General features: G+C 37.7%; 1 protein-coding gene across 1 annotated transcript in view; it reads right to left on the reverse strand.

The window, feature by feature from the left end:
• The window catches only part of CTNNA3 (catenin alpha 3), a 491060-nt gene that overhangs the window by 143086 nt on the left and 330970 nt on the right, over positions 1–17004 (reverse strand). The window contains exon 11 of the mRNA XM_030487065.1: positions 6690–6846. Coding sequence (XP_030342925.1) covers positions 6690–6846 — 157 coding nt within the window. The remainder of the gene's footprint in view (positions 1–6689; positions 6847–17004) is intronic.

The following is a 17004-nucleotide window of genomic DNA, read 5'->3' on the forward strand; positions in this document are numbered from 1 at the left end:
AGACTTCTAGGAAATTCCTCGCACGCACCACATTTGGAATATGCTCTTCTCAACTCCATTCAGTGGTAGAGCCAGGCAACTTTTCTCTGGATTTCCTATGAAAGTCTGTACATCGCAGTGGAACAAGATTATTACAGCACAGTGAGATATGACTCTCCCTGTTGCCAGGAGTAACTGATATGTCCAATTCTTCAGAAAAAAAAAAAAAATTATTCCCTTTTGCCTACTCAAGTCAGCTTGAACGATCTTTAGTCCTATCAGAGAATTGCCTTAGCAGCCTCAGAAGTCTTTACCTAAGACACTTCAGTCCAGTTTCTGCAAGGAGTTGAACTGTGGGGCACATTTGTACGTAAGTACGATGTATACAGTATAAAAATGGAATTTCTCCAGATTTTACTGCAGATTGATGTGCTGATGTTTAATGTCCACGTTTACCACTATCAACTTATAGCAGTACAGATGGAACAGGGGAGTTACACAAATCCTTACCTGAGGCACACATGTAAGTCATTCAACCCACTATCATGCTGCCAGGTAAATGGCAAGTAAAAGAATTTCTGGTAGAGAAACAACAAACTAGACATCAGACAAAACCATCTCAACATCTAATGACTATAAGCTATTTTTTTTTAATGCATTTACACTAAAAAAACCCCAACAAAACCAAAAAAACCCAACCAACCAACCAAACAAAACCCAATTCAAAGTGCTGATGAGATTACAAGAAGCAAAATGCACTTTAGATAGATTTTATTTTAAGGAGGTATTTGAAATGGCAGAGAGAGGAGACATCATTATGCTGAGAACACAACAGGAGAAAGTCTATGTTATCTGCATACAGTATATGAGGGATGAAAAAAAGAGATCAGCAAGGACGTATTTTTATGAAAACATTAAACTTCAATTTTGGCAAAAGAGGAACTAACACTGTAAGGATTAAATGACAACCCAAAACTCAGATATTATGAAAAGCTGGAGAGCAGGTTCAGTAGATGAAGCAATCATTGTTTGGGCAAGGACACTAAGAAGAGGACAGAAAAGCAGCACAGGAGTCTGCCATTCAAGCTATTCAAGACCACAGAAAGGGAAAACCACAGATCCTGAGAATTTTGTATATACAGAACACACTTTTGATGCTTTTCTTACCTATGTAGTCCTTGTAGTAGTTAACTCTTGGACTAAAAGATCTACCTCTTACTGTTTTTCTAACATATAATAGTATTAAAAACACTTAATGCCATTAACTTGACATTGCAATTACACACCATCATCAGGAGATGAAAATGTGTATACAAAGGAAGGAAACACTGACATTTGAGATTTTCCATCTATATCCAGAAAGTTTATTAATATAGTTTTGAATAGAGGGTAGTAAAATGACACTGAAGAATCAGTATTAGAAAACAAACATCATTAACTGTTTTCAGCCCAACTGTATCACGAAAGAGACACTTAAGAGTCAGTTTATGAAAGCAGTTGAGGACAAAACTTAAGCTTCACCAACACAAAATTACAAGCATATCAAAACTAGTTTCCTGGTAATTCATGCATCAAATGCAATAGCATATTTCCATTTACTTATATGAATCTAAAAACTTCACATCATCATGATAAATGGATGACAGAAGTTTTTTAAACTCAGTATCAATGGGTTGTAAATATTAACACCCTCATTCTCCCTTACATAAATTAAATACCCAAAAGTGATAGGCTGAGACCAATTCTCTCTTCTTAGGAGGTATAACAACTCTATGAACAATGGTATGATAATTTATACTATTGTCTAATTGCAATGACATTTCTAATACAATCCATTAACTCTTCCTTTCCTTTATAAGGAGCAGACTTTCATTTAAACTGGCTAGAAGCAATCAGACCTCTCTTTCACCTGTAAAGATCCGTTTTCATCTCCTTTTTTGTTTATTGTAGTGCTAGTTTTCCTTTGAGCACAGTATCACATACAGATAAATAGCAAGAATAAACCACAACTGAAACAAACAAAAAAATACTTCATAAGGATAGGTGAATCTGAAAAGGAAAGACCAATACACTTAGAAAAGTAGGAACAGCATTTTTAGCACTTAAAAAAAAAAAAAACCAAAGAACAAACCACAAACAAACCCGAGCTTTTCAAACGCTCCCAATTCACCACTTTTGATCTGCCACAGAACTCTCCTTCCCCTAGTGCTACATCACAGATGTATAACAACAGGAGAGACAAAGTTTTGCTGTATGCGTATGTTTTGTTTCAGCAGCCCCACATGTGGCTTGCGAAGAGTCACAAGATCTTTCCACATGGAGTTCAGTTCCTTCCTGTCCTCTCACCTACAGCTTCCTTATTCAGCTTATTTTACAGACAGAAATGTAACATCCTGAATTCAAGAAACATAGGAACTAATCCACTTGCTACTGAGCTCTGCACAAAAATTTGCGATGACATTAATGGAGTTACATTGTGTTTTTAAAATGTCCATAACAGAAACACAGCTAAAACTACTGAATTTGCCCTCCAAATCATCCCCCAGAATAACTCACACTATATATATATAGACTCATCATTTTATAGAATGACTTGCCATCCAAGGCTTAGGTGACACTGTGAAAAGGGCTACATAATGTATCTTTTCACCTCAGTCTTCACCAGCAAGTGCTCCAGTCACGCCGCCCAAATGGCAGAAGGCAACGGCAGTGACTGGAAAAATGAAGAACTGCCTACTGTACAAGATCAGGTTCGAGAACATCTAAAGAACATGAAGTTCATGCACAAGCCCACAGGACCTGACAAGAAGCATCCGCAGCTCCTGAGGGAACAGACAGATGAAGTGGCTAAGCCACTATCCATCGTATTTGAGAAGTCACGGCAGTCTGGTGAAGTTCCTGCTGACTGGAAGAGAGGCAATATAACTCCCACTTTTATGAAGGGAAAAAGGAAGACCTGGAGAACTACAAGCCAGTCAGTCTCACACTGGTGCCTCGCAAAATCATGAAGCAGATCCTCTTGGAAACCATGCCAAAGCACATGAAAAATAACGTGACTGGTGACAGCCAGCACGGCTTCACTAAGCACAAATCATGCCTTACAAATTTAGAGGCCTTCTGTGGCAGGTTGACAGTGTTGATGGACAAGGGTGGAGTGACTGACATCATCTACCTGGACTTGTGCAAAACATCGGACACCACACAACATCCCTGTCTCAAAACTGGAGACATCTGGATTTTACAGACGGACCAGTCAGTGGATATTGGCTGGAGAGTCACGCTCAAGGAGTTGTGGACAACAGCTTGATGTGCAAGTGGAGACCAGTGACAAGTGGCGTCCCTCAAGGGTCAGCATTGGGACCGATCCTGTTCAACATCTTTGTTGGCGACATGGACAGTGGGACTGAGTGCACCCTCATCAAGTTTACCTACTATACCAAGCTGTGAGGTGGGGTCAACATGATGGAGGGATGCCACCAGAGGAACCTTGACAGGCTAAAGAGATGGGACTGTGTAAACCTCATTACGTTCAACGAGGCCAAGTACAAGGTCCTACACCTGGGTCAGGGCAATCCAAAGCACAAACACATACTAGGTGGAGAATGGACTGATAGCAGCCCTGAGGAGGAGGACTTGGGGGTGTTGGCTGATGAGAAGCTCAACATGAGCCAGGAGTGTGCGCTCACAGCCCAGAAAGCCAATCGTTTCTTGGGCTGCATCAGAAGAGTGTGATGAGCGGGTCTCTCGTGAGACCCCACCTGGAGTACTGCATCCCACTCTGGGGCCACTGACACAAGAGGAACATGGACCTGTTTGAGCATCATGAAGATCAGAGGGCTGGAGCACCTCTCCTCTGAAGACAGGCTGAGAGAGTTGGGCTTGTTCAACCTGGAGAAGGCTCCAGGGAGACCTTAGAGCAGCCTTCTAGTACCTAAGGGGGTCCTAAAAGAAATCTGGAGAGGGACTTTTTACCAGGACATGTAGTGATAGGACAAGGGCGAATGGCTTTAAACTGACAGAGGGCAGATTTAGATTAAATATAAGGAACAAGTTCTTCACTGTGAGGGTGGTGAGACACTGGAACAGGTTGCCCAGAGTAGCTGTGGCTGTCCCATCTCTGGAAGTGTTGGAGGCCAGGCTGGATGGGGCTTTGAGCAACCTGGTCTAGCGGGAGTTATCCCTGCCTGTGGCAGGAGGGTCGGAACTAGATGATCTTGAAGGTCCCTTCCAAACCATTCTATGATTAATGTAAACCACAAAATACATATTCCCAACTCTCAACAAGTTTGGGAAGTACATTTTGTATCTGGTAGAAAAATCCGACCTATCAATCAGAAATGCATTTTAAAATAAACTTTCAAGTAGGCAATTCTGTTGTATGATTTAGAATTTTGAATTGCCAGAATTACTAGGGCAGGTATGTTTACCATATTTATTAAAAAAGTGTACTATGTTTTCCAATCTAATTTTAACGCTACAGGACTAATCACTTCCCTCACCAATCTGGAAGATGCAAGTCAAGGCTGCACCCTCAGCCATTCAACTCAGATGTGAATACCAGACACTGAGACAACACAGTATCAATTTTGAATGAAGTATGTTGTTTAAAAAACACTCTTGCCTCAGTATGCCCATCCTGGCATGTGGTGTAGAATACTATTTTCTGTAGAAAAAACAGATTCACTATACATCTACTCCTTTCATCTCAAAGATGGTGCAAAAAACTCAGTATACATTATGTTTCCTGATTACCAAGTTATTTCTGAAAAAGTTAGACACCATCTTCTATTATACATTTAAATTTTCTATTTAAACAGAGCTATGCATGAATTTTTTACTCCCTCAGAACATAGTAATGGTGCTATAACACTGGGGAGTAGACAGAGAGTGGCTTCCGCTATTCCTTGCAAGTAGTCTTAATAATTACTGCTTTGTACATGAGCTAATAAAAAACCCAAAGTATCTTCTCAAAGCGAGAAGGTGACACCACCACAGGGAAGTATCTACTCAGCACTCACTTAAGAACAAGCATGACAGTGAAAGTTAAACAAATTAAATTCACATGTGCCAAAAGGTTCTAACAAAGCCTACAGAACATGCTCTACACATGGTTTACAGCAAATATATGAATGTTTACATTTTGACCTCATGATATGTAGGCCTACACATCACTGCTACTTAGTTACAGTTTGTGCTTTACTTACTGTGAAATAGTGTCAATCATTCAACTGTGCTTAATCAAAGAATATAAAGTACACCAAAAATCCAGGAGTCTACTGTGAAAAGAGGAGCTGTCCAATGACAGATTTTTTTCCCCCAGTTATTACTGGAACGTTTATTCTTCAAGTCAAGGAAACGTTGGAAAAATACCTGCAATATCTCATTTAAATGAATCATAGTTGTATGGTTGGAAAGAAACGTTTAGCTCAGTGAATTTTAAAACTCAGGAGACTTCACAGTAGAAGATAATTCGCTTCCACTACTACAGGCTAACTTACACACAGAAAATAAACCTCTGGTTATTTTTTTTCTACATTAAGATGCTGAGATATACTTAGGAAAGTAACTCAATGAACATGCACTAATTGCAGTAAATTCTTCTACATTCAGACCTAAATCACTTGCTAGGTATACGTCCTGGCAGCTGTAAAGCAAGAACTTTCATACTCTGAGGAAAAGTCTGTATCGATCAGCAGCAGACTCAGAAAGGGCCTGAACAGCCACTTCTGCTTACAATTTTTGCACTGTAATATCCATATCCTGATCACTGGGGACTCCAGTCCAGCAGATTCCAGTTACCACAGTAAAGGTGGTATTTTTGAAGATATGCGAGTAACCTTTAGAACAATGATATCAAAGCCAAATCGCCCTTTAGACAAGATTCCACCCTCATGTTTAGCGAGCAAAGAGTAATTTGGGTAAATTAACTTAGTTCTAACTTCATTTTTAATGGTTTCACACTACTGTCATTTGTGGAACTATTCATGTTCCTGCTGCATAAACCAAGTAATCTTAAATGAAATTAAGCGCAACAGACATGCCCGGATTAAAATGGACAAAGCAGGACTCACTGGCCATCGGGAAAACACAAAAGTTAAACCACATTTAATGATGATGAGACAAAATTTTTCTTCCTGTTCAGGTTACAAAACTCAAAAACATAGAATTGGGATCTTTGAACTTCAAGAATGAATACAAATGTTCCCTATCTTCTGCTTAAATGTTGAAGACACTCACTGCTCCACTAAGTACAATTTACTGCTCCCAAAGGTCTCTTCAGTGAGAAGATTGCTTTGACAAATATTTGCAACAGTGAAAATTCTGGAAATGCTACAATGCATTCCACAGTAATTGGAACACACGATATAGTGAGAATCTCCTTGTTTACACACTTCCTTTTCTAGAGGGAGACAACTCACAGCTGCACAGAAGATTCTGAAACTTAAAAGCCAAATGAACCTTTGAGGATGGATAAATGTACCCACTGTAACATAACCGTTCTGCTTCATGCACCTAGTTTGCTCCAGTAACTTCTAGCTGGGTCCACATTGTGCAGAATATAAATATATAGTGTGCTTGAACATTTTAAACACGAGCAACAGCTTTACAAAACCTTACACAATTTAAGCTTCCACTGGTTTCCTGTGGAAATGTTACTAAAAGTTTTTAAAGCATATAAAAGAATAATCAGATTCTGAAAATTATCATACCTGATACAGCAAGAAAATCATCAATACTTGTTATGTCATCCACAGCTTCAGTAAGGACATGGATGTGATTCTCCCATGTACTCCTATACATCTCCATATTGTTTTTCACAACGTGACTTTTTGGTCTGGCAGCAAGAGCTAAAGCAGCATTAATAACCTGTATCAAAAACAAAGACAAAACCCAACATCAAAATAATTATGTCTTCAGAAATAAAATCTAATGTTTTACATAAAACTGCAGAGCAGTATTTCTGTTCTCTAAGCAAAAGCACTGCTCAGTTTTTGTTTCTGTTTTCAGCAGGACTATCAGTCAGATGTTGCTTAGGCCAGCTTCCATAAGCTCTTTTAGGAACTGTTACCACAGAGCTTATTATGGAACATCTTCACTGAAAGAAGTATTATCAACCTCTGTGATAATGATAGAGGGAAGTTTTGCCAGGACAACAGGTATCTCTTTTAGGATCAGTGGCATGGGACGTAACACATTCTACATCTATGTAAAAGCCACAGACTGGTATTTCTAAATCAATTAGGCCTAAAAATAGTACCTAAGTTCACATGAAGAGGGTAGATTCCATCTCTCCTAGGAACAACTAAAAATAGAAATAAATTAGAAGTATACTAATATAGCGATACTTCTATATTAGTAATCACTACAGAAGGATCCTAAAGTGATTACTTCTATAGATACCTCTTCAATCAATTACTTAGCTAGAGGGTTTTCTTCCTAATATGGCTTTTTGTTGATGTTTTATCTATAAACATTATTTAAATTAATCTAGTACATAATCCAGGTAGAACTGAACATGAGTCTTACCGTGATCTTTTTTACCCCTTCCCAATATTGCTTATTTATCAAGGGGAAAATTGCTTTAAGACAACAAAACACCATGTGAAGCAAAAAATGGGAAGAATAAAAACAAAACGCCACATTAATCCGCAGTGCTGACAGTATAAATTCCTGAAACGTTCAGTTTCATGGTATATCATGCCACTGTAACCAAGTCATTCTTCTAGCTCTAAGCCCATCTGATGTGCCTTTTACAGTAATATCAATCCTCTTGACCCTGTTCTGGCTCATAAGCTAAATCTGTAATCGGTTTTGTTTGGTTTGTATTTTTACATATCACATGAACTTACACAGCTGGTGAAATTTCAATAATGACAAACTTACTAATGACTCTGCTCTCATAATCAAGGAACATACATCATTAGGCTTTCACAAAGAATACTGCTAGGATTGAGTCTTTTTACTAACATTTTTGATAAAGAAGATCACGTGCTTATTACTTTACCAGCCATCTGGAAAAGACAGAGTATGCCACTACACTGAAGGGAAGGGTAACATTTCTTAACCAGCTCCACAAGTGATTTAAAAAAAAACCCAACATACAAGTCTGTCCTGTAAATACAAACACAAAAGGATCTAATTCTCCAGCAATAAAAAAACCCCTCAATAGGAGGAACAAATTTAGAATTGGAACCAAGTGGACAGGTAGCAACAAAAATGTATGCACATTTACAGTGCATCAGTCAAATGCAAGTCCACCATGCCAAGTGGTAGCGAACAAAAAAGGTAGTATCAGAGAAACCAACAGTTTGAGAAGCAAAACCTGAATTCCTGGGAAAAAAAAAAATAAAATAAAATAAATGAAGCAAATGTTTTGCTCTACTGCTGCACTGTTAAAGTTTTTAGGTGGAATATCTCTATCCATTCTGGGGCACCAGACTTCTAGAAAGACAATTTCTCTCCCACTGAAAACAGAATCACACCAGTATCATCATTATAGATCTAAGAAACATAAAACCATGAGAAGACTGAAAAAACTGAAACCAATGTAGAGAAAGAGAGAGCCTCAAGAGAAACAGAGTAGCTGCAGAGATTAAATAAATTTACTCTATGAGCACCACGAAAAGCAAAGAAGCTGTAAATTGAGAGAAGGAACAAACAAAAGCCACAAACACCACCAACAAAAAACCAACCAACCAAAAGAAGAAAGTCAACCAGAAAGCAAACTCATTTTTTGCAATCAAAAAGCTCTCCATTTACCTTAAATTCTTTAACACATGAAAGCAGTAATGCGCTTAAGATTAAAATATCAAGCACACTAACTGCTGAACTGAGGAAGATGACATTGTTAACTTGTCATCAGTTCCATAAAATAGCACTAACATGCAATATTACATCAACATATCAGGATGATGTACTACATATTTTTGTAAAACAAGAATGGAATTATCATACAGATGTTACTTGATTTTAAATAATGACATAATATGGTTAAACTATTTGTTGTCTAAATGTATCCAATCAGGAGCCCCACCATCTCAGAATTACTACTGAATTAGCAGCAATCTACACTGCAAAACCTTCTTTTTTTGACAAAACATCTGCAAAGTTATGCAGAAAACCACAAAATGCACTGAATGAAGCTGATGTGGTCATTCTCCCCATTTTCCTGATTACTAATACCTAAATTACTTAATTCATTAGACTTTCAGCTTTTTGACAATGAATTCTGTCTTCATATATATATACACACACCACAGAACCATGCAGCTACCTTAAAGAACGTGCTATCAGACTACCGATATTTGGAAAAGAATTTAAAATTTTAGTAAAGAACCAAAGTAAAGAATCATGTTAATTCTGATTAAAAGCAGAAAGTATACGCTATAGGCAAAAAACAGATGAGCACTTAACAGTTTGAAAGTCTCGTGTCTGATCAGTCTTTAAAAATAAAATATATATATATACACACAAAATTTCTACAAAATAGAAAAATAAAATACAAGTCAAAAGCACCTCAAAATCCACCACCACCAGCTACGGTTTCAGCAGTTTGCCTATGAAACAGTTTTTTTGAAAGTTCAGTTCAGCTCACCAGCCATACAGCATGCACATAAACAAGTCTAAATGCTCATTTAAAAGAAGTCTGATTTCATGCGGTATCCTTAAAACTAAACCACTGACTTTTAAAATAGTAGATGTTACAAGCGGGTGACAGAATACTGCTCTAGCCAGGCCTAGTAAGGACTTGGAACTGACTACTCTTTTTCCTTTTTTATTATAATTTTGTTTGTGCTATACAGAGTTTTCTGCTTAGTTTTCAGATATCCTTTCAAAAAAGCCCCTTCTTTGTGTTATACAAGTTTATTTTATCCATACTCCAGATCTACAAAATCTGCAGCAAAAGCATTTATCAGCTGTATCACTTGGCAGCAGATCTGTCTTAATAGTGTATGATTCTACCACTAAAAGCAGGCAAATGATTTGTCTCTCACGCAAAAACCACTACCAAGTGTCATCCCCCCCCTTTATTTTTAATGTCAGGGAACATATATGGTTAAGAAACTGAATGTACAGGAGGTGCCTTATATTTTAATTTGTAAATAAAATTCTCTCCTCCAACGAAATGCAGGAGAGAATCATAGTAACTTCCAGGGGGACTGGAAGAGAATGCTGAGTGCAGCATGGAGCACTGCTAAAATCACGCATCGTTTCTAACATCAGAAAAATAGTACTAGCATAGCAATGCTGACACAGATGAAAGGGTTCATCATTTATACCTCTTCAAAATGTAGACATTAAAAAATGAGTCACCAGGGACTCTGAAGCCCTATTCAAAGACACCAAAGGTGCCTATCTCCTAGGCATAAACAAAGCACCATAATAAACTTTCTGCCTACATTCCCACACATGCTACTCATGTGCAGCACCACTTTGGAAACATAGAGTCTTTTCCTGCATGCATTTATTTATGCTTGGATAGCCAATTGCTTCTGGCTTCCCAAATAAGTCAACAGACTACTCAAGCAGCTGAAGGCTTAAATTTCCATTCACATACACTGCTCCTACTGAAGTACACTTTTTTTCTTTTTTCTTTTTTTGTGTGTGCAAAGAGTTAAAGCAGGGAATTTAAGAGCAAGTTAGGGTCCATTTTTACAAAGACAAGTCTTCAGCATTTTCCTCTAAGTACCACCTTTGGCACTAAACATACACTTCGAATAAATTCTTCAAAGTAGGCAATGACGCGCTATGCTAATGCCAGTCTTAACTGACTTCCAATTTTACCAGTTATACAAACAACTTCATTTGTTTATTAAAACAAATTACTAAAATTCTAAATATGCAGTTGTAAGCAGTTCATGAACTAGGCTTTACATCATCTTTTCAATTTTGTTACCACAAATTTCTCAAGACTTGTGGTGATGGAGTCCACTGCTTAAGGTTTCTATTAGATTATTGGATTGAAGGTGCCTCAGCAGTAGGATAAAACCTAAGTTTTAATTTGCTAAGATAACTTTATTTTCAATCTGTAAGGAACTGCAGAATGTGGCTACTCCGACTGACTTGGTAAATCTCATTAAAAAATCCCACACATGCACAAATGAACAGGCAAACTGAAGTATGAAAGGGCCCACACTAATACCCTTTCCTTCTCTTTTATCCCCTTTAAAACAGACTGAGCTCTCAGTTCCTAAACACTGTTCTCCCAAGTGTGGACTAGAGGCACAAGGCCTTCTTGTTAATGCCTAATTTTAACTCCCAGACATAGAAAATGAGGACAAAAACATGGTGACTCAAGACTTCCACACAGACCATATTTTTAAAACAATTCTGCATTTGGTACTTCAGGAGTACCACTTCTGGTGACAGTACATACCATATCCTTCAGCTCCTCACAGAAACCTGCAGAGCCCTACCAAGCTTCAGTTCAGTGCCCAAACCTCCTTGGTTGAAAGACAATGCTGCCTGCAATGCTCTTTCTATATGAAGTGTAGAATACACTAACAGAATATTCAGCACAGTAACAGTGTATTTTCATAATTTTTTTTAAAATATCAGTATCTGCTGCCCAAACAGTACAGGAGGTGGGCTACAGAGGGAAGCGCAGCCAAGTACTAACACCCAATTAGATACTTTCTGAGCTTCTTAAACCAAAATAGGATCTGTACATCTGATCACATCTGGGATATTCCACAGTTGCACTACAAATCTCACAGTTCAGGTATACATTATCAGTAAGTTGATAATCCTCCTGCTCTACTGCTTAGGCATATCATTAGGAGCTAAATCAATAGTTTTCAAATATCTCTTTGCAATTCTGAGCAAAAGTTAGCTGAGAACAGCATTTTTTATCATTACTTGCATTGCAGTAACATACACATTGTCCTCATCAAGTACAGGATAAACCATACTCCATTCATTCCACTATATGGAAGTCAGTCTTAAAAAATTAACAGAACAATAACAGAAGATTACGCAAGTTGAGAGAAGCTTGAGGATAGAGCAAAATTATGACAACAGTAAAATAAACCTACATACCTCCTACTAACTAGCTTCTGAACAGCTGATGACTACATAAAAATACAGATAAGCTAAAATAAGGTTTGAGGCATACCCAGTAAATGTGGCTTTCAGGGAGCTATTCCTGTGCATAGTGGGTTAAAATGGAGAAAGGGAAAAAAAGGCGGGGGGGGGGGAGGATGAGGAGGAGAAAGGCAGGGGATGACAACCACAAAACCACACCTGGGCAGCATTCATGGGGTAGTCTTGGCCTATGGGACAGTTACTCCTCTGTTTAGAAGTACCGAATTGAAAGCCGGCATACACCTCTCCTGTCACACAAGGGAGGGAAGCAAGGTTCAGTGAGATGGTGACTTAACAAAAGGATGCCATCCAGCTTAAGGTCAAGGAAAAGGAGACAACAGAAGAGTAAAGTGCATAGCAGGGTTGCAGTAACACTACAAGAGAATAGTTGTGGTCAGTGTTTTAATTAAAACAAGGAAAGAAACAAGGGCAAAGATCTGATATGACAGTGACTACAGCAGAAGAAAACTAAAGATTTCTTAGAAATAAAATACAAGGATATCGTAAATACTGAAAGCCGTTAATCTCTCAAGCCAAATCAAGACATCCCAATTAACTGCTTGGGGGTTTTTTGGTGATTTTCTTTTTTTGCAGCTGAATGGGAGCTGGCTGCCCAGCTTCATGTTCATCAGCACCTCCAGCAGATGAATTCTGAACAAAATTAAGTGGGCAGATCCATCAAAATGACACACTAACAGCAGAGCCAAATTCAGTCAATTCTTTCTCAAATATGCCAGAGACATTTTCTTCAAAGAAAAAAAGGCTCTTTTCTGCTCACCCTAGGATACACGGTTTACCAATCGAATCAAATCAGGAACATGCATGGCTTTGAAAATAAATAATCTCAAACCATTTTATTCATTTGGGAGATTAGTAATACCTAAAAAGTCTACATGTAATTATAGTCTAACTGTGTACAATTTCAGATGATGGGGGAGAGAGTAAAATAAACCCCCTCTCACTTATAACTGAATTCTCATTTTTCTGTAACCAGCCTTTCGATGATCTACACATTTCTATGCCACTGATAATTCTTATAGTCTGGCCTCTACAGCAGGTTGCTACAAAGGTGAATGTGTCGCAGTTCATCTGGTGAACTCAAAACCGAAAGTTGATAATCATTGTACTGCCTGTAAGAACTATACTGCCCTAAAAAAAAAGGCTTCTGACACTGAATTTACATCTTTGGTTGTTTCACATTCTGTACCTCATTTTCTTTTCTCCACTAGCCATGCTATGCCACCCTTACCCACACTGAGCAGTAAACAAAGGGTTTATAGTGGCTAATATTTAAAACAGATTAGCATGAAAAGCACACACACGGACAACTTTGCTCTTCAGACTTAACTGCTGAGTGATTGACTACTTCATCCTAGCCTTTATAATGATGACATGCTTCATTTGCTGTGCATGAGGTGCTCATCTCTAAGGCAAAGGAATGGGAAGCTATGCAGAAAAATAAGATCTATCTACACAATAGTACGTATATGGAAAATGGATTGCACTCAAACGTAATTCAGCACAGCTTTCACAGACTCAGCCAAAAGGGACTTTCAGACACACATACCAGAAGTGTAGCTCTTGTGCAGAGAATACAAAAATTTAGTACCAATCTCTATTGCAGAAATGTAAAACACATGCTCACGAGGTGAAGTCCAGACAGGGACTCTACTTGTTGCCTTCTCTAGTCTTGCCACATTGGCAAGCACAGCAGTCTGTAAAGTTGGTGTTTCTGAGTAACTGTTAATGTTCACAGAAGATGTGAATGGCCACAAAGTTCTCTTAATTTACAGAGCTACATGATTGAGAACTGTGGCCCCAAACATTAAACTAACTCATGCTTCTTAGTATTAAAACTGTACATCTATCTTATATACATTAACATAATCTCTTAGAAGAAAGAGAATTCTTTTGTGCCTTAATATTAGAGGATAATTAAATGTAGTTGTAAACTGGTAGGCTTAACTGCCATCCTGCTCCCTGAAACACAGTAATAGGTCCATATTTTCTCCAGAGCAAAACCTCCCAGAAATTTCATGTTCTGGCTGGGGTAAAAAGTTTTGAGCTGAAAGTAGGCTGGAACTCCTTTAGAGTCAAAGTAAAGAAATGGTTTCCAATCAGTTCTTCCTGTGTATAAGACAGCAAGCTCTACATTCATGTAAATAGACAGAAACTGAGTTAAGCATCTGACTTGACCGTAAAGTTTTATTACTTGAAGATGGAACTCGGTAGCTCTGTATTTTTATAGCTGAAGAAAATTATAATGAGATGGTCATATTCAAGGTGAACAGTACATCAAATATGCTATTTAATTCTGTCACTTATAGAAATCAGAATGCATGTTGTTTAAAATCAAAACTATTTTGTGCATCTTGTATTAATCCCAATTCGTTTAAGTAATGTGAACAGTTTCTAAGCATACCTCACAAGATTCATAGAGGCATGCACATGAATAACACAACAAAATAACACAGACAACTATTTTTTTGGCTTTTAGAGGGTCCTTTTTTCCAGGCTACTACTGAACTAATCATCTCATTCTACTTCACAAAAGGAATTGCACTGCTTGGGACAGTATCAGTAAGGAATAAAAGTCATGTCCAACTACTTTTTATCTAAGAGAACCTAAGGTGTTATTTCCATCTCAAAAATGATAGTAAACAGAAATAACGTAAACAGTTACCAACAGATAATGAAGCAACATTTCGTGACACAAGGGTTACTACTAAAGAAACAACAAAAACATGCTGGCCGTCTGCCTTTTTGTTCTTTTAACAGAAAATTCTGCAGAACCTTATTTCTGTCTAGATGTGCTTGTATTTCTCTTAAAAAACACCATAGGGGAGATTAAATGTCCATACATCCCCAAGCTCTGTAAGAACGTGTATGTATTTACTACTAATGCAAAAAACAACTCTGCAAGCAAAAGAACCCACTATAGTAACAAGGCTCAGGGATATACGACACTGTTGCTTAGGCATCTGCCATAAAAAGCCATCAAAATAACAAAGATCTGAACCCCTCTAACAATTTAAAAGCTTTGAAAGCCGAGTATCTTGTATACAAAATATTTAATCATAAAGTGTATTTCAGTCAATATAATTAAATACATTGAGGCCATGTTGATAACACAGCTCTAGACATCAGACAAATTCTATGCAAAGAACAGTCGCATTCCAAGAGCAAATAAATTACTTGCTATATTTATTAATACAATCAACTTTAATTGTTCAGTAAATTTAAAACGTGAAATCTACCCTCACTGAAAATCAGATCCAAAGTTAGGGAAGATTGTTCAATCATCAGATCAGAAGTGACACATCAGTAACAAAGCAAGATTGTACTTTCACAAGAAACTTCTCTCCTCTTCTGAAAACAGGAAAAGTTCCATCCACAGCAGAGTGCTTGTTCTCTCACATCATTCTGAAAGACTTCTATCTCAGCAGCATTATCAAGTACTGACAGCTGTGAGCAGTTAGGTGTACAGGTGTTATGACAGGACACGTACATGACCATAAGTGTTTACATTATATTCAGAAAAACTAAAATACCTATCGCTCCAGGCAGAGACTCAAAAATTCCAGCAAGAAATAATAATGCAATAAGAACAACACAGCAATCCCTAAAATACTAAATGCAACTGCTAAAATACTTAGGACAAATTATGATCTAACATTATTTTTCAATGTCCTATTTGCAATCTCTCTCCACTTTGGCAGAACTGGCATTTAAATAACTTTATGTTCTGTTTCTTCCTCCTTTCCAATCATTTAAAGCTGGAAGAAGGGACTGGTACTGAAGGCACTTGGTCTGATACTGACATAGTTGACTGCTTGGCCTAAGTTTTAGAGGTCAAAACCAAATAGGTAACTTGAGAAAAGATCACTGACCAAAGTTGGAACACACTAACTCATTGTTCAAATCTGGCAAAGGCCTTCTTGAATATCAACCATTAAATGCATATTTACATTGTTATTACAAGCCAATAGCCAAGAATCTTGAAAATAAATTAGGAGCACACAGGGAAAGCAACCCCTCAAGAACAAACAAAAGCGTGGGGTTGGGAGCCAACAGTTAAGCCAACAGTACAATGAACATTATTGATCTGATACTCCAGGGTAGAAATTAAATACAATCCTGCATAGCTTTATATACTGATGTTTGGGCATTGGTTGCTAGTGAGCCATAGAAATATATTTTTATTACACTGGGATAAAGTTCTTGAATTTTATTAAAAGTTTGTGTAACTTGATTCAAAAGCATACCTCCCAACATAGCTTAGTGCTGCTGAGAGGCATTGAGAGACATGGTGCACTCGAAGAAGACAAAACCAAAACCACCACCAAAAACCAAACCAAACAAAAAAACCACCACACAACAAAAAAAATAAAAAAACACCAACACGACAAAACAAACAAAACCCCCCACCTCTACTAAATCAAAAACCACACAAAACCAGCCCTCTAAAGCTTCATCCTACCCCCAAACATAACTATATCTTGGTTTAATATAGGGACTATATGCACATTTCTGAATGCATCTGAAAACCTTTTACAGGAAAGCCACACAAAGTTATCTTTAACACTTCAGGGACTGACAAAGGTCAGGCTTTGACAAAATCATGCTTTTTTTTTAGGTCATGCTTTGCCAGGAAAGGTTGGACCTTTCCTTGATGTTGGACCAAGATGATACTTGAGGTCCCTTCCAACCTGGTGTTCTAAGATTCAGAGACATAACAGAAATAGTCCAAGACAAGAAAATTGAAATAAAGCTTAAAAATAAAAACATACATTTGCATTATTTTAGTTTAAAATTTCACAGAAGTGTAGAAGAACTGAAAATGCAGTGTTCAATATTCACACATTTGGGTGGATAGTTTATGTTTTGGAGACGGAGCGCAAAATAGACTGAACACTTAAAGACTGATTTTTAAATCTGTCT

Source organism: Strigops habroptila, chromosome 5 (assembly GCF_004027225.2).
Source record: "Strigops habroptila isolate Jane chromosome 5, bStrHab1.2.pri, whole genome shotgun sequence".
Taxonomy (NCBI): domain Eukaryota; kingdom Metazoa; phylum Chordata; class Aves; order Psittaciformes; family Psittacidae; genus Strigops; species Strigops habroptila.